The sequence below is a fragment of the Tyto alba genome, unplaced genomic scaffold (genome assembly GCF_018691265.1).
Source record: "Tyto alba isolate M040663 unplaced genomic scaffold, T.alba_DEE_v4.0 Super-Scaffold_46, whole genome shotgun sequence".
Taxonomy (NCBI): domain Eukaryota; kingdom Metazoa; phylum Chordata; class Aves; order Strigiformes; family Tytonidae; genus Tyto; species Tyto alba.
In genome coordinates, this window is record NW_024881322.1 from 3546218 (window position 1) to 3572689 (window position 26472).

General features: G+C 39.1%; 1 protein-coding gene and 2 long non-coding RNA genes across 3 annotated transcripts in view; 2 read left to right on the forward strand and 1 right to left on the reverse strand.

Moving 5' to 3' along the window:
- Positions 1 to 3186, forward strand: part of LOC116961179 — a 10454-nt gene extending 7268 nt beyond the window's left edge. The window contains exon 2 of the long non-coding RNA XR_004406866.2: positions 2022 to 3186. This is a non-coding gene — a long non-coding RNA (uncharacterized LOC116961179). The remainder of the gene's footprint in view (positions 1 to 2021) is intronic.
- Positions 1 to 4917, reverse strand: part of DYNC1LI1 (dynein cytoplasmic 1 light intermediate chain 1) — a 26763-nt gene extending 21846 nt beyond the window's left edge. Inside the window, exons 1-2 of the mRNA XM_042806330.1 lie at positions 4667 to 4917; positions 4258 to 4331 (exon numbers count right to left, since the gene is read on the reverse strand). Of these exons, the coding sequence (XP_042662264.1) occupies positions 4258 to 4331; positions 4667 to 4815 (223 nt within the window). The 5' untranslated portion in view covers positions 4816 to 4917. The remainder of the gene's footprint in view (positions 1 to 4257; positions 4332 to 4666) is intronic.
- Positions 4918 to 5181: 264 nt separating this feature from the next.
- LOC116961177 lies at positions 5182 to 25210 on the forward strand. Its single transcript, XR_004406864.2, has 4 exons — positions 5182 to 5269; positions 8237 to 8382; positions 23192 to 23372; positions 24746 to 25210. It is a non-coding gene; the product is annotated as an uncharacterized LOC116961177 (long non-coding RNA).
- The last annotated feature ends 1262 nt before the right edge of the window (positions 25211 to 26472 follow it).

Below are 26472 nucleotides of genomic sequence, written 5' to 3' on the forward strand. Positions count from 1 at the left end.
TCTAAAAAAACATAACTGTAAAACAAGCAATTGGAATTTTATCTAGGTCAATGTCCCATCAAAACAATTGACGCTTTAGAAGTATAACTGCTGACTGAAACAAAACTTGCCTACATTTGGAAGGCTTTCATTGCCTGTAGAAGGTGAAGAATTTGCAAGAAGGAGGAAAACAAGCTATCTGACTTAACTTCTGCAGTACTAGAGAATTAAGAAACATTTGAGATGAATAATATGGACAGTATCAACAAGCAGTATTTCATCAGCCGTAATGATAAAACGATCACGGCAAAACTTTCAGCTATTTGGATAGGAAAAAATAAAGTGGAAAAGTAATTTTTAGTGTTGAATACAAATTTAAGTAAACAGATTTTATATACTCTCATGACAATTCGTGGTATTACAACTTAATTTTAATGTTTACTATATTCCATGGGTCAACTAAAAGTAGCAAGCTAAAACTGCTCTTCAAGATGTACCATTTTCTACAATAACAGCCATTCCCAATACATGTACACACAGAAAAGTGTACCTGTAAATTAGCTGTAGACTGTGGAAACTTCTTCTCAAGCAGCCTGACAGCCACTGGACAGGAGCAGAGCTCAAAGATTCAAACAATCAGGCCTGGCCCTGAAAAGTCTGGGGTAAAGAGAAAATGTGGACAGAAGGCAGCTGAACACTCACTGCCCACTAAACTCAAAGCCTTTATCATCAAGAGGGGTAGAACGCATAAAGAAAACCAAAATGCTAGTGATTCAGTAGAAGCATAAGACACTTGGAGTCAGATCTGTATGTGTCACCAAATGTAGAATTACAGGCAAAGAATCTACTATGCTTCCGAGACAGGGGAATGGATGAAATACAAGACCAGATAGAAAGCAGCTGTTCTGTTCACTTGCAAGCTGGGAGTCTGTTTTTTTGTGCATCCTGGAATGACTTTGAACATTACTGCTTGCATGCATGCTGCGCTTTCCTGGATAAATGATTAGTTTGGGTCTCTGAAACCAAGCCTTCACACATTCTATAGCACTATGGATTCCATCTGTAACCTGCAATGGTGACTTCTTAGCTGCTCCCTCTGTTCTACTTGCTGGTTCAGATATAATTCTATCAGAAAGGGAATGAACAAGAGAGCTCCCAGTTACAAGCATCAGTTTTCTCACAGTCAACAAAAAGCACCTCCTCTGATCAGCTACCTTTATTACACAAGTGAGCAGAAGACAGTCCAGGAACAAAAAAGAAAACAAACCCCAGCAACAACACAATCACAGTCCTTTGGCTATCTGCAAAAAGTAGCTACAAGTGTCACCGAGAACACCCAATTTCCTTAAGAAAGCAGGGACATCCTCTAGCTTTGCTCACTATGACAGAACTGCCTAGGAAGCAGAACATACTTGCCTTACAGAAAAGTTTAGGATAGCTTGCATTTTGATTATTTGTTCATACAAGAGCAGGAAAATGCTTTTATGCTACATGCAGTGCCAAACCAAAGTTTAATGTCTTCACAGAAAAAGTTATTGAAAAAATGTCTGCAAGTGAAACAGTTTTTGTGAAGTAAAACTGTAAGTTACTTTTTTGGGGGTGATTTTGAGCAAAGAATTACCAGTATTACATGTTAACCTTCAGTTTACAAAACTATGTGCCATATCTGGAAATTAACATTTGGCATTCCAGTTTCCTCCAGTCTCCTGTGATGTTTTGAACTGCTTTCCAGGTTCTTAAAAATGAGATATTAACATAGCTAAAAATAAATACCAAAATAGCAGAATTAGCATGCCAGACATAGTCAGGTTCCCAGAACAACTAGGCATACGAGTATATTCAGTATTTGAAAAATATAAATGCTGTAGACAAATTAGAAAACTTGTCCTAGTAAACAAAAGAACACTACGTGGTGGGGTTTTCTGCTTGGTTTTTCTGTGGGTTTTTCAGGGGGAGGGCAGGTTGGAGACTTAGGGGCATTTTTTTTAATGCAGTTTGTATTGAGAACAAGCATTAATTTGTCACTACACATCATGTTTCAGCTGGGAGGCTCTGACCAACATAACTGTTTATACTGCAAACATTTGCCTACCACAAAATGAGTGAAAACCATCAAGACCCTGGTCAGCTTTACAACTCCTGCCTAAAAGTATTCAATGAATGATAAAACTTAAAATAGTCATGGCAAGAAGTGATCTGTATTAATAACAAAAGCTAGTACAAGACTATTTAAAGGAATACAGTTTAAAAACAGAGGAAATGATAGATAACAGAGAAATTGCAAACACACAGCGCAAGAACCTGAAGAGACAGAACTTCACACACTTGAACTTGTCCAATCCAGAACACCTAAGACCCTTCCTTTCCCTGTGCCAGTGTACTTCAGGAGCAGCATCATGACCCACAAGTGAACAGCAAAGTGTAATACATGGATTAGGTATTCTCACAAAGAACATGGCCATAGTCCTCATGGGCCAGCCCCCAGATCTGCTGCTGTTTCCTAAACAGATGCCAAACTTTTTTTTTTTCTTGGACCACGGCTTTCTAAAAACCACAATTCCCAAGACAGAACTAGGATTTCTTCTACAGATCTGCACATCTTTAAAAAAAAAATGCATCAGTCAAAAAAAAAAGTTACATTAAGTCAACCTATAAGCTATATATGAACAGATAAAAAGAAAATTTCTATACAACAGATTAAACATCACAAATTAAATGAACATTTGGAAACATTCTTCAGTGCCCACTCTAGTTCTGAAGGAAGCACAGTCTCCAGTTATTGAGTACCAAGGACTGCCTGACTACAAAGAGAGAAAAACCAAGAGTGTAATATTCTTGACAAGGATCACAGCTTGAGAAAGAATCTTCCAGCTTCAACAAGGACAATCATCTAATTTAGTTTCAAAATATCATGTAAAAAGATGTCAATTATTATGAAATCATTCCTTTTGCTAGTATCAATAGAATTTCCAATCTCAATATGCTCCTTAAGGACGTAACATAAAAAGCAACAAATTAAAGGGTAGTAAGTCTTGCAACAGGTTCACTAGACCATTCCATCATCCTTGCACAGTTTTCGCCTTCACAGTCAGTTTTAAGTCACCACTCGGTTCATCAAAACAGGAAGAAAAGGGTCACAGTGATTGCTTTAGGATTATGGCAAAAAAAAACTTAACTTGAAAAACCTCAAGAGAGTACAAACCACAAGACTACACAGAATCATGGTGCGCATAGTCTGCATGAGTATCTTTTGTGGGTTTTAACTGTGTTTCCAAATACTAACGCACAGTTCTTTCTGGGGATAGGGAGTTTGGCAAAGGAGGGAAGCAGCAGCTAGTTAACAAATCCATCCACTCGGATTCATTAAGTTGTCTACTGGTAATAGTATTTCATAGTCTTTCAGCCAAAAAAACCACCAACCACTAATAATTATAGCAATAATATATGTGTGTGTATATATATATACACATACACATTTGAGAGCACCCATTTTTCCCCCTTTCCCATTAAGTTTATTTTTGCTTGACATACAATTTTTTTTTTTTTTCTCCTTTCCCTCAACACTGACTAATAGCCGGGTGTCTCATTATCGCCTTACCAAAGTCCCATTCTGAAACTTCTGATCCTTGCCAAACGCCCGGCTGGACTAACGCACTGGGTGGAGATAACAGCTAACACAATGAAAGGCGGCAGCAGCAGCAGCAGCAGCAGCAACCGATGCCGCCACCGCACAACTTGCTGCTGCCATTGCTGCTGCCGAGCTCGGCGCGGGTGGGCAGGACACGGGTGACACGCCCACGCCGCCCGCCCCGCCCTCCCGCCGACGGGGAGCAGCCGGCGCCGATGCTGCCCGGGCCACGGAAGCAATTTTTTTGCGTTCGTATGACACACCATAGAGACCAGCAAGCAGCACTGGCTGCAAGAACGAGGGAGGTTTTGGAAATGGTTGAAGGACCCGCGGGCACCTCGAAGATCAACGCTTATCGGCGGAGAGAGACAATAAAACCCACCCTCCCAAAGCATCTCTACCTAAAGGACTAGAGCAGGGGAAGGATAGTAAGGGTATTAAGGCGAGGTACCTACGATAAGGGGGATAGCTCAAGCCTCTCTGGATATTGGATATCCAAAATGAAGCAAAAACATGCAAGGGAAGAAGCGAGAGCACCTTGCCACCATCACACCTCCCTCCCCTTCGGGCACTAAGCTCCAGGGCCCCGAGGGAGGGGTAAGGACCCAGCCTGCGTGCGGCAGGGGAGGGCAGGGGGATGCTTTTCTCACCCAGCAGGAGAACGTTCTTCCCCGAAGGCAGCTTAGAGCGGGACCGCGTGGACACCTCACTGAGGATGCAGGACCTGGGGTGGAGAGACGGCAACGCTCAGGAGGCGGGGGCAGTGCCTGTGTGTGTGTGTGGGGGGGTGTCCCGCTTCCTCCCGGCTCCCCATCCTTCCACCTCCCGTGTGGGGGGAAGGCGTGAGGGACGGGGGGCAGGGCAGGAGTCACCACTGCCAAGAGGAGGAGGCCCCCCCTCAGCTGAGGGACTGAACGCCAGGAGGGGGAAATAACCAGCCCCCCACCCCCCTCCGCAGCCTTCCCTCCCCCCCCCCCCCCAGGGCAAGGAGCCGCTGCGAGGGCGGTAACGGTCAGCGTGCGCCCGGGTCCCCGGCCGCGGGGCGGGGCGGGCGGTTACCAAAGGTTCTGCCCATCGTCCTCATCGCCGCCTGCCCGCAGCTCCGCGTTGTTGTTGGTGGTGGTGGTGGTCGCGGCCGTGGCGGCGGACGAACCGAGCCCGGCCGAAGAGGAACCGAAGGAACCGGCTCTCCCCACCGCCGCCGCCATCTTCGCCGCCTCCTCCCTACCCCGCCGCCTCCCTGAGAGACGGGGCGGGCGGCGGCGGCGCGGCGGCTGACAGGAACCCGGATGTTGGGAAGTCGAGGGGCGGGGCCCGGGGCGGGGGCCCGCGCGCGAGCGCACCTTCCCCTTCAACCGCTCTGGGCCGGGGGCGTCGCGCCCGCCTCCCCTCAGCCCGGGCCCGGGGGAACCGCAGCTCCCGCCCTTCGCTCGGGGTTTTTAGCGGCCGCCCCGGGAGAGGGGAGCGAGTGTCTTTCGTTCGGGCTGTCTTCGGTCCCGCTCCCGGTGAGGTGAGGGGAAGGGAAGCGGCCGTCGTCCGCCTCGGTGACGGTTGCCGCTGCGAGGTGTTGCTGTGGGGCCGGGAGCGGCGGCTGCGTGCGGAGTGCCGTTTGTCCCTTAGGCAAGCCCCAGCCCTGAGGGAAGCACCTTGCATCCAAAAAAAGTAAGTGCGGCTAGGGGTGAGACATACCTTTTTTGGGGGGGACTTAATGGTTTTATGTTTTCCGAGAGGCCTGCCTGTTACTTGTTCTCCTCTCCTATGTATTGCTTTAGAGTTGGCAAAAAACTCGGTCAAATCACCAGCGCTTTCACAACTCAACTCTTGCTAGAAGTCTCAGAAGAAGCAAGCAAGCATGTAGTCTTTTCCCTCACAGAGGTAACGTGTTTGCTAGGGTAACATGAACGGTTTTACATTCCATAAAAATTTGATGGATGAGTTTTGTCCGTTCTATTCAGGAAAAACGTAACATAGGACATTTCCTTGTATGCCTCCCTTCCAAACAAAGGATGTACATTCCCAGAGCCTCTGGATATATAGAAAGGTAGTGACGATATTAGAAATTTAGGTATGCTAGCAGTTTGTACTTCAGTTTTTTCTTACAGCTGTGTTTATTTTTTTTTTTTCCCCAGAAAAGACTGCTTTTTAAGTAATGATTTAAAATAGGAAAGAAATGAACCATTTTTTTAAACCACATGTTTCTCTCAGTGGCTTTCTGTTGCTTTGCAACCCAAACTGTGGACATTCCCTTCATATGTTGTTTTAGTAGAGAATAGATGTTGGAACTTGCAGGTCACCATTCATAAAAGTAAATTCCAGTAAGGTCCTTTAGGTATAAAATAGCTAAAACAACAGTAGCCATATACTAAGTTACAGGTACTTGTTGTTACATGCACAGTTATTGGTTGGGAGTATTTTGTTGTGAACAGAATGCAGATGCAGAAAACTGGCAAAGTTTTGGTGGAAATGTGTCACCAAGTAAACAGTGAGCACCAAATGCAGGGCTGCTGCTGAAAAGCCACAAAAAAATCCCCCACTTGCTGCGTAACCCTACGTTTTCCCAAGAGAGCAGAGCAAATTAGCTTCACACAATTGAAAGAGGGAGTTTCTGCTCCCCTCTTTTCCCATCTCTCCATATGGCCTGCGATGAATTCCTTCTTCTGTTATCTCTGGTTTTCATCCTTGTTGGGTCAACTGACTTAAATCACTAAAAAAGCAGAAAATTGACTACTAGAAAGGTAGAAGAACTCGTCCAGTTTAACGAGTTGAATCGGCTGGTGGAAAGAGTTTGAGGAGTGTTATAGCCATAACAAATGGTGGGCAACAGAACTGACTGGAGAGTAAGGAGATAAGGAGCAGAAGGAAGAAGGAGTTTGAATTTGAAAAGCAGTGGGGTGGGAATGTCCTTTCACTGACAGCAAACAGATCAGCTAGGCTGTAGGTCAAGTTGCAGTTCTAAGAGAAAGGAAAAAACAAAACAAAAACAAACAAAAAACAGGTTCTGTAATAGATTTCTTAACCGAAACAAATTCCAAGAGTCCAAACTTTAGCTACCTATTTCAATCAAAACAGATAACATTGGTTTTAGCACAATTTGACAAATAGATTGCTATTTGTCTGGGTGTGTGGTCTTGATATTTTTGTGAAGCTGTAGTAAAAAGTGGAAAATATATAAATTTCAATGGTTTAGCTTTTACCATGTCACTCAAAGGCACTGAAAATAACAAGAGTTTTAAGCTACTTCACGTTGCTTATTATTTTAAATGATGTTCCATATCATATTTTTTGCATGTGAGCTATGTTAAATTGAGGTATGTAAATGATATTCCCCTAGGATTTTTTTGAAACCAGAATGTGTATGACAGCAAGTAATATTTAAATACGTGAAAGTAGTAGAAAATAAAAGGCTACATGGAAGAATGATAAGAAGAGCATATTGCTTTGTGCTGAGTAGGGAACATATTGATGTTGAGAAAAGATGGTGCAATTTTCCTGCTCTGCTTTTATAGAGGCTAATGTTCCTAGCTGGAAAAAAAAATGATCTGATGATTGTAAACCTACTAAAGATAATTCACAGCAAAAGAGAGTCCACCTATTTTCTTTCTCCCCTCCTCCTTCCCCTGACATTCATTCACAACAGAGTCTTTTTAAGGTGGCTTTCACTGTTTCATCCTCTTGTAATGGAGGATTTTGCTGTGTGCCTTAGAGAGATGTGTACAATCAAAATTCTCTTAGGATTCACTTACCAGATTGTCATACCTGACAGTTCTGATGAAGGTTGTGTGGTATATTTGCTAGCTCTACCACAAGCAATCCCTCCCTCCTATTCTACCTCCTCTCCATTTTATTTCTCTCTCGGAAGCTGCAGAGCAGAAGGTGAAAATGGAAATGCTTGGTCATCATACTCTCAGGTTAGGTTTTAAAAAAAAAAAAAAAAAAAAACCAAGATGGAAACAAAAATGTTGAGGGAATCAAGTCTTCATCTACTGTGCAGTATGCTGATACAGTATCTCAAATTATTCATAGGGTTAGCTGTGCAGCGTGATAGGAAGAGGAAATTTAGGAAAAGCCTGTAATAAAGATGAAGCAACCATAGGAAGGGGGGGTGGGAAATCAGTAAGACATTATTTCCTTTCCTCCACTGTAAAATAATTTTCTGTCTGGCAAAATGGTCTTGTGAATGTATGGGAACAACCGTTCCATGCAGCCTTTTCCAAAAGGTAACTGTGAACAGGAACTGATGTTAATGATGCCCAGCAAACACATAAGCCTCATTTTCTCCAATCTCGCTCAACTTGTAGCTATTTATACAGACACATTATATATAAGGTCCTCCCTGACTATCAAACTGTAAGTTTTAAAGTATGTTTTCTTACTAAAAACTACCGTTCTGATCTGATAGTATCTTATACCCAGTCACTGTTACACTTGTAGAGGTGGGTGTAGAAGACAGACAAAGATAATGAAGAATCTGGTCAGTCCACCTTGATGAGAAATAATATTGTTTCAGCTGTTGATTGTTAGCAATGGTTTTAATTTGAAAAAACATTGCCAATGGCTTAACCACATGCATGCGTAAGGGCAAACCGCAACAACATCTCACTGGCAAAATAATGCTGTTTCCTAATACAGGCATGATCTGCATCCCTCTGTCAGCTGCCCTGGGGTGATGCCAACGTGCAGACCCTGAGAGGGAGTCAGCTGTGTTGTCGTGAGCTAGCTCTGCCGTGCTGACCAAGGAGGGACCAACAGGGAAAGACACCTCCTGTGCACAGCTGGTTAGTGACTGCAGGAATGGAGTCTTGGTCTCTCTCCTATTCTGTGCCTTTTCTGTTTCTGATGTGCTTTGATTATTCTGTACCCCTCTGCTTGTTCTTAACACAGGGACTCCTTGTTGGCTGTCTCTCTTCACGTATAAACTTTTGTCTGTTAGCATTGTATGAAATCTAAAAAGTAATTGGCCAGCTTCTTTGCCTGCATGTATTGTCAAGGCCAAATACTATAAAATTGGTTGCAAATTTAGAAGGCGTTTTTTTCATAAGCTGATGGAAATTAATGGTTATAGTTCAATTACATTTAAAAGATCCATTTTGGGTTGTTAGAGAAATTTTGCCCTTAAGGCAAAACTGTCTTCTTATCAACGTTGACTTTGTTGTTGAAACCAAAATCATAAAGGTCACAGTGCTAAATGCGTAGTAGTAGTTCACTGTGCGGAAAGCATCCCTTTGAAAAGGCAGCAACAAAGAAGCAGAATACATAGAATTTCCAACAAGATGTTTTGTTGCCTTTGGCTGTAGTTTATTAAAAAGTACAAAACTAAACCTTAAAAAGAGTAAGACAAGTGTGATTTGCCATTATTTATTGATCTGAATTTGTGTGCAATTAACATTCAGACAGCATGCATGAAGACAGTAATGATTTTTGAAAGTGCCTTTTTTGTAGTATTAGCAGCTAGTCATCTGAAACTTATTCCTGAAAGTGAATTACTGATTATTTTCTTGTTTGCAATGCTCAAGTCATTGTCAGGAAATGAAAAAAAAATAATTGTATGACTTAGCTGAATAGTTGACAGTAGCACAAATTGCGAGTGGATAACAGTGACACAGAATTAATATTTCAATCTGTGAGCTGAAATTTGTTAATATAAACTGTATGGATAATACTTAGGAATAACAAATGCATTTCAGGAGACTTAATGGGATCAATCAATAAGAAATATTAGACTATGACCAGTTTTGTGTATCATTTTACCAAGTATAAGTCTTGTTATTCAGCCAATAATGTTTTTTGCTGGTTGCTCTGCAGACCATGCAGCAGTGTACCACTTCTAAATTTATTTTCTACATACTGCACTGTAAATTTTTAAGATTGTGCAGGGCTAACTAATTTTATGAAGCAGAGTATTATGACCTGGTGCAAAGGAGACAATGACTGTTTTATTTCACAGAGACAAAGCTGTATTTCTTTAATCTAAATTTGTTGCCATTCTGCAGCAGATGCAAGAGAGCACCTTAAACATGTTCAGGTACACCCTGAAATTTACTTGGAATCGGTGGGATTTAAAATGTGCTTTACATGTCTGGCTGATGATTAAAAAATATGTGCTTGCCATGCATTTATAGATCATAACTATGCAGGATCTGGTCAGCTGCATGCCCTTACTTCCCATTGGGAGACCAGGTGTATTCCGTCTCTAGGCACATTCGGCTCTTTCAGGTCTACACGATGTGAGTATCATTGATCATTTGGTCTGAGTTTCTTCAAAGAGAGAAATGTCTTAGCTAATTTTTTTTAATGCAGTACTGTTTATTCAGAAGAGAAACCCCACCACAGATGAATAGTTTCTCCAACACTTTAGAGACAGTCAGCAGCAGATACTTCCTTGTGCATTATTTACAATTCTGCTCCCTTAAATCACCTCTTTACCTCAGGGAGCTGAGTGACTCTTCTCAAGTAGTTGGTTTGTTTTATACTGGCTTTTTGATTGTCAGATGTCATGGCTACTTGGATAGGTTACCATGAAACAAAGAAGGATGTGTGTTTGTGGTGTGGTAGCTACTTCATGCATGTTATCTCAAGGTATATGTGAAGAAATTTGTATTTGCTCTGCCTTCAGTAGGAATGAAATAAGATATCTTCCATTTACTGCAAAATAAGAGTGTTCATAGAGACAATTACTGCAAAGTAGCTAAAAAAGTGTAAACCTGTACTCGAGCTACCTTGCAATAATTTATGTAAATATGCCCTTTTATGCAGGAGTTGCCAAACTGCCTCCTAACTGATCTGTTGTGAGCTCTACAAGACCGGCTTCTAATTGGTTGTTTCCCTGTGGCCCAGTCCTTGGATGGTATTTCCAACACTATTTATAAAAACCTTAAAAGGGACTGTTTAAAAATTTTGAGTTCTCCTTTGAAGGCACTGAACATTTTCAGCTGCCACTAAAGTAATCATTCTAGAGTGCTTAACTTTGGAAAGAAATATTCTGGTTATGTGGGTATTGTATTAAAGGTACTGGATCTAGGTTTTCATCATCTCAGTGGCTTTAATGATTTTGAAACCTACTCCAGTCTTATCCTGCCTTGTCAGAGGAGAGACTACTTGTTACTTACCAAAAGACATCTATATTTTCAGTTTGCTATCCATTAAAAAGCAAAAACTTTGGAATATTTTGTTTATTTACACAAACCAATGCAATTCTCTCAATTTTTCCAATTAAATGTCTAGTTACTGAAGGTCTACAGAGTTCAGAAATACATATATATATATATATATATATATATATATATATACACACACACACACACACACACTTCCTTAAACTACTGCCTTAGAAATTGCTGTTTTAACCAAGTGGTATGTTGTTTCATATGTTGGAGGAAGATACTCTTTTCCATATTTATCTTCCTTTGAATTGTGAATGATACCTCTGATAAGGATGATGTTCTTTTCAGTGAAACTGCTTGTTAAAATGATCCTCATCCTCAGAACTGTGTAAATGGATGACTTTGGTTAGTATGATCAAGTTATGAATGTAAGCCTAACCTGTACTCTACTCTCTGTGAATTGATAGAAAAATGCAGCCCAAGTAGACAATGAACAAAAATGGCAGTATGGAGAATTGCCTTAGAATAGCCTCACAGTGGTTTAGGATGCTTTTTTTTTTTTTTTTTTTTTTTTTTTTTTTTAAGAAAAGTTATTAATGTAATGAGAGGGGAAATACTGGCAGTTGGCAGTAAGAGTTCTCACTTAAAAGCAAACCTTAAAGGAATAATACATCCAGTAAACAGCATTCTAAAGGTTCTTTAAAGTAAAAAGAAGCCTGGGTTTGGGTTTTTCGACTTTTAAGTCCTGAAGAAATCTATCCTTATGTTGTATTAAGAGATGTTACATGCAAAAACAATTAGCAGAACTGCACCCAGAGTGCCAATAAGATGTATTATCCAGAAACTTTTAAGATATAAGGCAACATTTAAGAAGAGGAAGAAAAAAAAAGATTCAAGTCATGAGTGGAGAAAATCAGATTTTGGCACCAGGCATTTGTAGCTGTCCTTGAGATAAGAGAGTAATGGGGCAGGGCCATGTGATGGCCCTTTGCCTGACTGGTTAAAAGTAAACACTGTACATGCTTCATAAGCATCACTCCCTTTTACATGTGGGAGGATAGAAAAATCTACGCAGGAACAGATGCTCTGCTCTTGTCCCTTTCACAGCACCCTCCCAGGTTCTTACCCCCCTGCTCTTCGCTCAGTAAAGCTACGCTCAAGTGAAAGGCCTCAGTTTAATTCTTAATCCCTATATGATGAGAGCAGGTCTATGGATGGATCTGAGGATTAACTGGAGTTTTAAAATAATGTTAATTTTATCTGTGTTTAAAAGTATGTGATTCAGGCTTTTATATAAAAATAAAATAAATTTAAAAAACAAACCAAAATATTTTAGAGATCTGTTTACTCACAGTAAAATAATGAATCTTGCACCTCATGTCTAATAAAAAAAGAGTTTCTCATTACTTTGGTAAGAAACTTGCCAGTGTAAAGAAGAAGGATCAAATCTTACTTCAGGAAGTGCTGTGCTGTGGAACTGAATCACAGCAAGAATACCTGAGTGAGTAGAAGTATCAAAGAAAAGAAAGGAAAGAAAGATTCTTCTTTTATTCATCATGGCATATCCTATAAGAAATTCAGACTTTTTTTGTCAAAAAACTTTTTTTTATAGTTGTCCAGCATTCTGTTTCTCACTGAGGGTTGTGGGGTTTGTTTGCGTATTTTTTTCTCCAAATTCTTTGCAAACTGCCGATTTAGCATCTGTCTTTATGATGATGATTTATGGTGGGCACTTGCTGACCCCTGACTGTAGGAATACAGTAAAAGTATTTTAGCTAGGTACTGTGAAGGCTTTTAAATGAATGTTGATGGTTATTAATTCAGTGCTCTGCGTTTTGGAAAGAGATTAACAGTGGCACTTCAGTTGAAGAATTTGTCTGGTTCACATCCCATTACGTTCAAATTGCATCTGAAATCTCTGACTGCCTTTCCTTTAGAAAAACATTCAATATGCTAGACAGGAACATAGTATCAGCATACCTTCTTGCATAGGTATAGGGATTCAGGGGTGGTGAGGTACGTTGTGGGGCTGATTCTTCTTTTGACTTGAACTAAATCAAGTGAAAACTCTCTTAAGCCAGAGGTATTGCAGCAAGGCAGAATGAGTGTGAAAGGATAGTCAAACACAGAGACTTTCTGCAGGCTGCTTTCTCTTATTCATTCATTGCTTCAACATGTGAGGAACACAGAAGCCAGGTACAGTGCCAATGGGACATCCATCATGATGGCAGAAAGGGAAGGAGGAAGTACCACTGCCCTGCTTCCGCCACTAAGCAAATACAGGTATCTCTCTCTGATTACATATCTGATTTCAGAAATGTGTTATAGATTTCCAATATATATGTTAAAGACTGCAAGTTGTAGCCGTTATAAATTACTCTAAACATTTTGTGGTTTCATATTGTGGTAAATACATATAGTCTGCATATTTGACTTATAGTAATATTTTGCCTTGCTTTCATAAGAATAAATATGCGTATACAGCTATTATTGTTATGTGGTTATATTAAATAACTACATTTAAATTTGTGCAGAAAGCCACACGTTTTTTTTTAAACAAATCTCAATTTTAAATATTTTTCAGGATGTCATTTCTCCTAATCTACTGTGTGTTTCACACTCCTTTTCCTTTCACCATTTCTAATTATAAGATATGAATGTACCTCATCGTCTCATCCACCATGTCACTCTAGGCCATTAGGGTCCTGGAGCTTCTTGTGTTTTTGTTGTTTTGTGATAAATCTCTTCGTAGATCCCTGTGTTTTGGAGCCCTTTTCTGCCTTCAAATCCTTTTCTAAGATTTGTGTTGATCTTTGTGCCGGTCTTCCCTTCATGCTTGTGTCAGGAGAGAGTCTACTGTCCAAGCAATTGTTCCTAGATCCTTCTAGACCCCTGCCCTTCCTCAATTCAAAAGAAGTGCTAACTAATTTGACAGTGAAGCATTCAGTCAGGTAAGTGGTGGGCTTCCTGAAACCATGTTCTCTGTGCAGTGTCTGTTAGTACGAGTGACTCGCAGTAATAAATCTGCAGTGTGGAACAGAGCCAGAGAAACCATGAAGAATGAAAGATGTCCAGGTTAGCTAAGCAGATTGGATTGTATAGGGGAAAGATTGGAACATGTGAGAAGTTAAGAGACTGTTTTTTAAAAAGGAAAAAAAAAAAGTACAGAACCATTGTCAAGTGCTGTCAATCTTAATTTCCTACTGTTTTAACTGCATTTCTTCCCTTCTCTGATATATCTTAGGAACTCAGTGATGATGATACCAGTTATCTGCCACTACTATATTAAGGAGATGTTTCTTCCAAAACGATAAGAAGTGATGTCATTCTCATAATAGAATTGTCACTAAGATTTAGAGTCATTGTGGTGACTTGTAGGGCTAGGCATTCCAGCAAATCTGGCAGTGCAAACTCTGAAAATCTTTTCAGTTTGCGTGTCAAAACTCATCATAGACTTTGATATGTATGAAAAAATTAGAGTCTGTTGCATGGAAATCATGCATTCCAGAAAGGCAAATCAGTACAGAGTCAGTGAGGAGAAGGAATATGGTGATCCATGGGATTAGAAGTGTACAATGTGAGATTAGGACATAATTACACTACACAGTGAAGGATGGTATTAGAAATAATTGATCTAACCACCTCTAGACTTATTTCCAGAAATTAATTAGTACAGCCACATTAGTTTGGCATTGAGTACATGTTGAGGAAGACTGGCTGTCTTGGTGACAGGGCATGTCAGCTTGAAAGCAATGTGCCAACATATCTATACAGCTTTTAGAACCAGGGGCTTGCATGTTTAGAGTGTCTGCAGTGTGCTGCCCTGACTGGCATGGTGTCCCAATCAGCTTGAAATGCTTCACGTTGCAGACCGTGTTGTAAGATGGGTGTGCTGTAACTGAGCTTGACTTGATTAGCCAGGCAAAATGAGCATTAACAGAAGATAGGATTTCTTTCTCTGAATGTACCGCCAGAGGGGTAAAGCTCTGTTTAAATTAAGGGACAGTGTTAGTAGAACAGCATAAATCACTGACTGACTAGGAATACACTGAGTCTAAAAATCAAAAAAGGATTTTCTCCCAGGGCAGAGACACTTCACCATCTGATCAAGTAGTTGCAAAAGGGGATTTGGTCAGTTTCTGAAAAGGATTAAGTGATACAACTGCAAGTGTAAGAGTGGGTCATTTGCAGTGATTCAGGGGTTCCTTTCTAGCCTTATGTTCTGGTGTCTCACAATTCTGTTGAAGTGGCAGAGTCAGCAATAAATGCCACTACTGAATAAACTGGGAAGAGCAAGGTCCTAATTACTCTAACTTTGTGGAGTAATATTTGACCCTTATCTTTGTACATATTTTTCAACTACTGTATATATATATATGTATTTCAGTTAACAGAGTGGAGGCGTGAAAGGAGTGGGGTCTCTGGTAGCCAGATATATAACTTTAAAAAGGTGTAGGGAATTAGGCTTCTTTAGTTATCCAGTTAATGAAACAATTTTGTTTCATCTTGATTCTTTTTAAATAGCAGTGATAGAACCAGGGAGATCCTGGTCAAATTTCTTGTAAAAAAAATATGCCAAACAAAATACATCATGATTTCAGTCATTCTAGTCATGAGCACTTGAGAACTGCTGAATTCAGCCAGATAAAAAGTCCACCTAACCTAGTATCCTGTCTTAGTAGATACCTACAGAAAAACTGTACAGAGGCAGTCATGCTTACAGTGTTTTTTCCATCATGCTCTTCTAGCCTGCAGTGGCTAGGACACTCTTTTGTTTAATAGTTACTGCTGACCTACTGAATAGAACTGCTGAATTCATGAAGTCATGATTTTTTTGATCCATGTACGGTTTGGGCCTTGCAATATCTAATGAATATGAATTTAGCTTATTATTACCAAAAAATATGCATGCATTCTGATATTTGTATTATGAAAACTAGTGAATAACTGTTCCCAGCTCACCTTTTTCATAAAATTCGTGACTTAATACATTTCTATCATATCCTTCTGCAGGTATTTTTCTAATTCTACTATAACCTCTTTGATAATGGAATGACTAAAACTGCATATAGTATTCATAGTGTGTCTGTGGCCTGAATGTATACTGGGCAGACTTTTTGCATTTTTTCTCTGTTAATTTTAAAATAATTCCTAAGTTTCTGTTTGCTTCTCTAAGCATCAGATGTTTTCAGATTTCTTTCCTGGTGATGCTGACTGACACCCTGTGTTTATATGTATATGTGTATTTTCCCTTCCTGTCTTGATGTGCATTACACTTACTGACACTGAATAGCCTCTGGCATTTTAGCACCCATTCAGTATTGAACCATCCTCTGAAGCTTTTTATAGCCAGCTTTATATTTCCTCATCCTAGTAGTTTTGTGTCATCTGATTTTTTTTCTGTCTTATTATGTGTATACTTTCCCACATGATTTATGAATATATTGCAGGGTCCAGATTTCTCAGTTGAGCCTGTGTCAGTGAATCCTGATACCTTCTTAGTGTGAATATTTCTTTATGAAGAAAAGAATACAAGCAATGTAAAATCTGACCTATAAAAAAATCACTCGTTCTTTTTTCCTTCTTCCTAAAATGATTTTTTTACCATTTTAGTTTAATTATTTATTTACTGCATAAGTAGATGCATTTTTAATTCATTTTCATGATGTAGTTCTGCTTTTCAAAGGCTTCATAGGATAATGGGAAAACAAGACAACAGAAACGCACTGCTATTTGATGATTTAATTATCACACATGTTGAGTTTAATGGCTCTAATTAACATTTTTATTTCATCAGAATATGGGATTCTGGCACCTACGGACAATTGAGAGTGATTGTCAGGAAAAAGTATATAGAAGAAACCGTTATTTTAATTTTTTAAATGTTAGCATGTAAAGGTTGTCTTTGACTGTCTACAATCTTCTATTGGCTTAATCCACTATGCTTACTTATTAAGCTATGAATACCTGCAAATCCTTTCAAGGATTAACTGTATCTGCCTGCTAAGCTTTCCAAGGCAGTTAAAAATAACTGCAGGCTGATTCTACTGACACAGTAAAAATTGGACCTACTCTACATTTTATGTTGTATTTGCTGCTGCTTTGACAGATGTAATACAGTCTGGAGGTACTTAAACCTTCTATGAAGATTCAGGTTGACCAAGTGCTCTTGAAGCCCCTGTTATAACTAGCAGCTGCTTTCCCTTACAGCCCATAGACAATCAGCATTTGCTTTGTCTCCTGAAAACTGTCAGTGACTGAGAAAACACAAGGTGGAAAAAGAAATTCAGCTTAAACCAATGCATGAAATAAAGGTATATTTATACCTGTAGAAAAGGCCGTGTGGATCTTTTCCACATTTAAAGAATTAGTTATGTTCTAGTACAGTATGAGCATATATGCTGGATGCTGCTAGATATTATTAGAAAGCCAGCCAAACAGATGAGAATCACTACAGTGGAAGCCTTACAAGGAATGCAGTTTCTTCTGTTGCTCTAGAGAGTGCACAGAACAGCAATACATTAAAATGTATACTGACTACCTCTATGCTCTATTATTCTTGCTGGCTATTGGGGAAGAAGAGTTGGCCTTCACCTTCTTCCTAGGTCAAAGAAGTTAAATTGTGGAATATATAAAATGAAAACTTAGAGACAACGCTTTTCCTTTTTCATTGTCTTTTGCCATGTATTTTCTCTCTGAAGTCTTGTACTGGTACAACAGAATTATCAGGTTGCAAAAGGATATCATACATGCTGGTATTTTCTTGTTGGCAAAGGACAGAATACCTGATGTGGATCCTTCTTTGCTACAGCGATTTCTACCTTCCTTAACAGATTCTTTAGGTTCCTGCAAAAAAGCAGGAGTTAGAGTGTATATAACAGCTGGAACTGGTTCTAGCAGTCTTAAGAGCTGAAAGAATATAACACGGCGTAAAGCTACTTTGCTCCCAAGTGATAGGCCTCAGGCTAAAAAATACTTAGGTGGGTGTGTAAATCCTGCATTTTTTCTGAGACGATGAAGGGGGAATATAGAAAACCAAATGCACTGAGACGTAGGTACTCACAGAGGGCAACTGTCAGCATTCCTTATAATGAACTCCCGACTGTAAAGCGATATGTACTTGGGTCACGGCTTGCCAGCCAGCTGGTCAGAGTGTAAAGCACTGACACAAGTGCAGAAGGAAAATTGGATTCATCAGTGTGGATTCAACCTTCAGTCCCAAAATAATGGTTTACACAGAAAGGCTGCTAAACTTCTTTAGCTATTCCAGAAGCTAAGTAGTTGTTACTTAATTACTTAATTATTATACTGTTTGGCAATGGAGGGCTGTAGATTTTGCTGCTCTTCTAAACATGTAAGCAAACTCTGCACAATGCAAGCTGAAGGTTCTTCCTTGGATGCAATAAGCAATATAACTCCATTAACATTAATATGTGCTACTTAATATCTGAAATACTTTTGGAGGCTGACTAAAGTTTGTGCTGAGGCAGCTTCATACTGAGCTAAATCGGGAGATCACATTACCCTTTTTACTAATTCTAGCTAAGGGAAGTCACCAAAAACTTGAGAGAGTGATAACATTATAAACCATTTTTATAGTCCATGTCTGCCCGTGCATGGCACTAGCCTACCTGAGGAAGTGCCACGGTTAAGCAGATACACTGCTTGTGATATTTCAGCAACGTCTCTTAGAACTAGTTGCAGAATTTTTACAATTCACTGTATTGCACTATGCAGGCAATAGATGACACGGACTTACCAGGTAGATTGTATGGTTCTACTTATTTCAGTGCTGATTATTCTAATTAAGCATATATTGATTAATGTGTGGGTTTTATCTGAACTTTGTGATAATCTGTCAGGTTCAACTTTAATTGACATGTATTTTGGAGGGAGAAAATGGACTTTTACAAAATGCACTTCGTAATAGAAACTATTTAGTACTTTGGTGTGAACAGAAACTAACATTCTTATGTTTTAAATAAGAAATCTTGTGGAATCCAAGCTTGTCGGATTTTTGCCAGAAACTTGCTGGTTCCCTGCCAGCTCATCTACCCATCCTCTTGGCAGGTTGCCCAGCCTTCCAAAAGCTGCAGCTGCCTCTGCGTGAAGGATGGTGGCACTTCCAGGGCCGCAGGCTCCAGAGCGCGTGGCCAGATGGACTCCCTCTCAGGTGCCACCCAAAGGGTCCCCATCGTCGTGGGGTGATGTGCTGCGCAGACAGCCTTGGCAGGGTGGTAGACTAAGGAACTTTCAGGTCTGTTTTACCTTGTGCCAGCTTTTAGTAGTTTTCTAAGAAATAATTTTGTAAGTGGACATCCTATTCCTGTCACGAAGGAAGACCTTGTACCTGAAAAGAGGGATGGATGCATTTAACACATCACTCAGTAGCAGTCGTGTTTCTGAAGTTCATGTAGAAATGACACAAAACACAACAGTATGTCTAGAGGAATGTTGCTTTTTAAGTTGGAATTTGGCTTCTGATAGAGCGTTAGGTTTTGTTGGGTTTCTGTGTTTTCTTTTTATCTTAACAGACATTCATGTTTCTCCTGCAAATATCTAATCTTATTTTAGATTCTACCAGACCTCAGCAATATCTTGTGGACTAACTTGCAATTTTTTAATTGGCTAGATATTCATGGTAGTTAATACACCCTTGGTATTAATAATGTATTGTGGAGGGACCGTAATAAAGAAAAGCTGATAAGCTTTATGTTGATGTGTACATGATTGTTGACCTTGACAGTTTTTCCCCTATATTTTTACTGCTGAAAGCAGTGCAATTTAATAGCACAGAGTAATGCTAGTGAAATTTTGGAGATTGTAACTCTTCATATTTGTATAAAAATAAGTGCTAACCGTTACTCAAACAGGTTAATAAATAATAAAAGCACACACAGCAATTTTGCTTTCTTTTTCTGATTATTCTTTAATAGTTCACTGCGTTTTAAATAGCTTGTTAGAAACCTTATCTTTCCCAACAGACCTTTACTCCAAAAAATAAATAAATTCCACAGTAGTAAACGTGGTTGGAGAAGAACTTCTTTTGCTCCTCCAGCTATTGTGTGTAGATTGCTACTAGATGCCATATAAATAAATAAATTTATATTTTACTGAAGTTAAATAATGATATTGAAAGAGACATGTTAATGTAATGAAGCAAGTGTGATACACCAAATATTTTATAGACTGTTGCCTGGAGATGATAATTTTTTTTTTAATTACCTTGAAGGAAAATTAATGAAGAATTTGTTAATTAACATAATACACTAGAGCATAAGATAATTAATGCTTCTTATCATTAATTTGTCAAATAGATGATACTGTAGAAGGTGGCATTCTGATAGATTTTCTTTAGGTTAGTAACTTTTTCAGCAACTTTACTTAGTAATTTTACCTCATACCTTGCTCCACTGAAGTTAGTAAGTCCATTCCTGAAGTTCCTAGTCAGGTAGAATAATGGTTTCAGAATCGTAAGTGGATAATCTTTTTGCTTTTACAGTGTTATCTAGCAATGCAAGAACTGAAGAACCAAAGGTGGCCCTCTTTAATTGGACCAATGGCTCATCAAAATCAGTACAAAGGATGGAAGCACTATAATTAAAAAAAAAAAAAAAATTTCTCTCCTATTTCTCAGCTAATACAGTATGCTGGGGTGGAGAAGGTTGGCCTTGTGCATTTAGCAGATGCTTCCAGTGAGCTGTCCAAAATGAAACCAAGCTCAGTTGATTTGTCTCTGTGCTAGTCCAGCTCTATGTGTATTGAAAGCATCAGAGCTATTCTAATAATAAAATTTGAAGGAAATTGAGATAAAAAATACACGCTGTTTCTTGCTGAAATGATGACAAGTAGTTTTTCTTTGATTTTATTATTCTTTTGCACCAGTCAATATAAAAATGTTGGTAACTTTTTTTTTTTTCACAACATTTACAGATGAAAAGTAGTTGCCTGCTTACAAGCTTAACAACATGCTTATATAAAATAAACCATGATGGTCATATAGTCAGCTACATACTGGCATAGCTCCAACTGCATAGCTGTTGACTTCATGACAATTTAGGTACAGACTTAAAGTTAAGCCTATGCTTAATTGCTTTGTCAAATCTGTCTCTCCCTCTCTTGTTGCTCTTAATATCATATAAAATCTGTGAAATTTAGCTCATGCTAACAGACAAATGAATGTTCAGCTATTTCTATATGTTCTTTGTACCCAAAAGCATGGTTGATTTTCCTTTATTCCAAGCCCAAAGAAAAGACTGTACCCACTGTGACTTCTGCAGTGGTGTGCTCTGGGTGTGAGTGTGTGTGTGTGTCTGTTCTCAAAGGTGATGTATGGGCCTCTTGTCTAACCAAAACTTTTGTAATCAGATAGACTGCATATCAGAATAAATACTTTCCAGTGAATCTGCTCTCAAACTCCTGCTTTTTGCAGTAGATGCGAATGAAGTTCTCTTGTGGCATTTGACTTAAATCACTTAATGTTTATCACAGTTATTGAGAGCTGTTTTTTCTAGCATTTAAAAATGTTTACAGCAAAATATTACATTAGTAATAGTAGTAAAGATTTATAAAGTGAATTGCACAAGGGCTATTTTATAGCCTGAGACTGTCATCTCATATATAAAGCATAGAAGTTATTACACAAAGGGAAGTGTAATAAAATTATGGCTGTAGGCAGTGGCTTTAATAAACAGTATAAGTTTTTTCTAATGCTTAATAAACTAAGAGATTTTACCAGAAGTGTAACCTCATATTTCTGTGATTTATGTGCATTCTTCCCCAAAATAACGTTCATCCACAGTAAGATTTAGTTGGGCATTTATGCCTGACCAAACTAAGGAGTGTGACATTAGACTGTCTAAAGAGCTAGGGATATATTTAAATAAAAATATTTGTAAGTGCTCTAATTATCTTGATAAACCAGGAGCTAAGTGACAATGTTGGCATAGATTGGAACAAAAAAATATATTTTAATCACGCATTGCTTTAAATTTTAGTTCCTAAAAATTTTGACAGCATGTCCACATATCTCTTCATATTTTTAGTATTTGCTAGATGTACTGTAGTTTTCCCTGGCATGTATGTCCTGTAAGGCAGGGGACAACAGAATCAAGAAATAAACTTCCGACCATGTCACAAATCCAATTAACTTTGACAAGGCTGGTAAAGTCAAGCATTGCTGTCTGGAAGCAGCTTTGTATTTTAGGTCGTACTGGAGGTGGTAGGATGCCAGCTGGACAAAGCAAAAATACTCCGAGCAGCTGAATTTTCTGCATCCGCTAAGACCATCCTCTATCCCAATGAGGTCACAGCACTACAGCATTTTCAAGTGTCAGATCTCATCTCTTCACAGTTTCTAAGCCGCAGAGAGGAGGAGGGAAGCATTCCCCTCACAGAATGTAAAATACGTGCTAATGTCATTGCAAGGTAATGCAGTGAAGCAGAAACTGCAGTTAACATCAAACAGCCACCACCATGGTTGTTATGATAGTAACCTCCAAAAGATTTCAGTGCAACAATCCTTGGGCAGAAATTCTGCTGACTGTCTAATCCCAGGAACTTTACATGTTAAAAGTAGCTCCTTTTTCTAGCTCTTGACACATGTAGTTATCCTGTGTCCCATTTAATGAAACTGAACGATTAAATGATCGCTTCGCTGGTCTGCTGCCTTCATTCATGCTTGAGACTCAAAAACGTGGATGAATGTCTCATCTCTAATATTGCAGTGTCAATCTAATGATACTCCTTTGGCAAAACTATTTGGATTTGTTTTGAGAGGAGAATCAATTCCCTGACCTTCTGACAACTAGAAAACTAAATTCTTCACTGCATGTTTCTGCATAGAAAGAAAATACATACTTCCTTTACTTTATCGATGTAACTCAGACAACACTGTATTACACTTGGAAGTTATAGAGCTGTGTCGCTCTTCTCACTCAAACCTATTTCATAATCACGCAGTACCTTCGAGTAAAATGCTCGCTTTCGTTTTACACATGATTAACAGAAGAAATTTTAGATGCATCAAGTATTACACAATATTCACTATTATTACTATTAATTATCAATGTTAGTGCAGCTCATAATAATCTACTCTTCTAGATGCCGAAATAGCCAAACATAATAGTTTGTCAGATCTAATATTGGCCTTAAAACTAGCACAAACAGCTATCCTCAACTTTGGGATGGGGGAAGGAAGGTTTCTTTGGGAAACAACATGAGAATTGGGGTTAGCTCGTATCTCGCAGCTAGTTTGCAGCTAACGTTGGAAATTTCCCAGCACTTTTTTTAATATTTCTGATCCATTGAAACTAAAATTATATTAACCCCAACAAAATTTGGCAAAGGGAGATTTCTCAGGTTTAGAATGGGATTTCTGATCTAGAAATCAGAAACAAACACACACAGTGACTCAGTGGTTAGGTTATTAAATGATTAGATTCAGAGTAGGGAGCTGAAACTGTTTCCTCTCTCTTAATTTCAGACGTTTGTATGTGCTGCATCCTTTGAATCTTTTCGCCCTGTAGCTTGAAGAGATCGGAGATTTATTCTCACATAGAGGCCAAAAAAAGTAAAAACTTCAGGAATTCGGTGGTGCTTGTTTTATAGTTAATCTTAGTGTTGGTCCCATCTTTCCTGACACTGAGAATTTAACATGGAGTAAGGTGAGTAAATTTATTTTAACTGTCAGGATGGTCTCTGAGGTCAGGGAAAGGAGCAAGGAAAGAATAAATAATGTGCAAGATTGCTTCTACAGAAAACTAAAAATATCATCATGCTTCTACATTTTTCTAGCTGCATTGAAACTTGATCTTCTTGCTACAGTTCTGGACACAAATAGAATTCAGCAAATGGATGTATGCTGTAGATGCAGCACGGGCATATGCTGACATACGATTACCATATGTCAGTCCACAGTGATTCTCTAGCTCTTGAGACGTTTCATTCTTTAAATAGCTTTCCATCTTTTTAACATTTTGGAACATGTGACTATTTTCATTATGCTTTTTTCCTCCTTCCTTTGAGGGCACATGCATTTACAACTGACTTAGGTTAGGCAGAAAAGACTGATAGAAAGAAGCTAAAATAGCTTTCAGATATTACTACTACAGTCAAATATATTTGGAACTTGAAGAGCCAACAGGAACTACTGAAACAAAATGAAATCTGCATTGATCTTTACAAGTAAAGAAAACATTATATGGATGGGGATTTTTGTCCTGGATTCATTTGGGATCGCATACAATATTTTATTTCTGGTATGTAACACAGCAAGTTAAAATTTAATAAAACCTTTGTGTTTAATCATGTATTGTTAAATACTGAGGTGTGAACTTGAATTGGCGACTGCCTGAGTCAGAACCTTGCAGTCTCACACAGAACAACGGTAGTTGCCAGCCGGGTATTGTATTTCCTGTTGGCTTTCACAACAAACAAACAAAAAAATTTGATATCTTCATATGATCTGCAGATGTGCAGTAGGAAAGCATTTAGATGCAAGTTTTACAGAGGCCTACTATTTTAGGAAAAGAATAGATAAACAAACCTCCTATCTCTTAAAAAAACAACTCCATCAGAATAATCTTAACATCTTTCAGCAAATTGAGTGACACACAAAATACGCTCAGTCTTATGTTCTTAAGTTCTGAAATGTTTTGGAGGAAAAAATACTTTAAATTTAAATAACATTTTTTTTTTAAAAAAAAGCAGCATAATGAGAACATACACAAAGATTCTACTGCACTGTGTGCACGTAGAAAAACCGTACTGAACACATTCTTTGGCTTTTGCAATGTCTCACATAAGCTTTGTCATTTCTATGATATTTCATTTGTATGAAAGCATGAATCATGACTTCATGAAATACTTCATGAAATCATGGAATACTTCATTTGTATCTCTAGTGAAATAAGAATTGCTTTGTACTTCTCAAGAGAGAAACCATCTCTTTCTGAATGTCTGGAGAAGTGCTGGGAATAATAACTACTACAAGCAAGTAATTAGTGAAAATTTACTTATTTTATTTTCCAATTGATAGATTATTCCTGCCTGGAAACATAACATAATTTCTCAATAAACTCCAGCTTCGTAACTGTTGCAATATCAAGGACATCAAGCCTTAGACTTCCCTACAAAGGAAAGTATGTATCAGCTTGGACCAGCACTGGAAGAATTCTTAAGACTGGGCGGAAAGAACCAATGTTTACTCAAAGCCGCTGATTTGACACAGGTGCATTCCCTTTCTATTTCTGCATCTCAGAAAGTGTCAAAGTGCTCTGCAGTGTAGAAACAGCATAAAGTAGTGCTTGACACGTTGGACATAAACACATGTCATGCAGCAGACATCCTACTGTTACAAATAACTGTTCCTGCTTCTGCTAGAAGGCACTGATGTAGTCACAAAATGTTCAAGAGACCTGATCCTTTTGCTTTTAACTGTGTAACACTGGAAATTTTGCCCCTCTGCAAATTATGCATTGGGCCTTAGTATACTTCTGTTGAAATAAAGGCTCTTCTGTCAATTTGAGTGTTTAAGTGGAAACCAAAGTTCTCTAAGCTAGCCTTCTCTACGGGAAGGTAAACAACTCAAAATACAGGGTGGTATGTGTATAGCTTTCCTTCCACAATCGCCTTGATTTCCAGAGTAGTTATAACTGGGTGCATAAATTTCTTCTGGATGACATTAGAAGGGACAAATTACAAAGATGATATAAAACCATTTTTTGTTTCATATTCTAGGAAAGCCTTACATGTCACAATTTGGGCGATCCCTGGATTTAAACCCATTAACAGAAAAAGATAACGGTGCTATTATAAGAGCCAAATGGAGGGAAAATACATAACATTACCTTATGCAAGCAAAATCAGAGCAGATCTAGAATGAGGGAAGGGGGAGGTAAATGATGCCGTGAATGAGTTATTTATCAGGTACTATAATGTGAGGAAAAGACAAACACCTCTTTTCAAAAAGGGGAATCATAAAAGTTTGTTGAGGATATTGTGGCATGATTCCTCTTATGCTCCATTGTTCGTTATGTTTCTCAATCTCCCCCCTCCACCACTCTCAGAAGTTTTACACCCTCTTGTTCTCTTTCCACATCCCGGTGTTGATGAGGTTCTGGCTGTCTAAGCTTGTTTCCGAGGCTCAGCATCTGTTTGTGAGCAAAGCTGTTACAGTGGTAAGCACTGTCAGAAAGATACGCTGCCTCTCTTTTTTGTCTGTGAAAGCAAGGTGTAAGAAGGCCTTACTCAAGGTATTTTCCTGGCACTGCTACTGTGGCTGCAGGGTGAAGGTTGACGTTCCTCTGCGCCACCAAGCAATGCATGTTCCAGCATCGAAGTGAAGAGCAGGGTGTGAAACAAATAAAGCGGTGTCACTCAGGAATTGCAGGAGAGAGAACTACTGGAGGGCTTCCTTCCACCTGGGAAGTTTTTATGTAGACAGTGGAGGCTGGTGTGAAACGTATCTGCATGAGACAGGTGAAAGGGGAACTTGCTGCTTCCTGGAAGTTTTGTGAGAGAGCTTTAGTTCAGGGAGTTTCAAAATGTGTAATGGAGATGTGTGGTACTGAGCTTGTTCCAATCTGGTGCAAAATATACTGGTTCACACCTGCTGCAAAATAACCTCTGTGTGAGAATATACTGGAGATGTGAGGAACCTCAGCGCCAGCTGTTTACAGCTGCCAGTCTACTCCTGCTGCTCCATGTGAATTGCTAAATTGAGCACAGCCTAGGCTGGTTTATTCACTGCTCACAGACAGAACA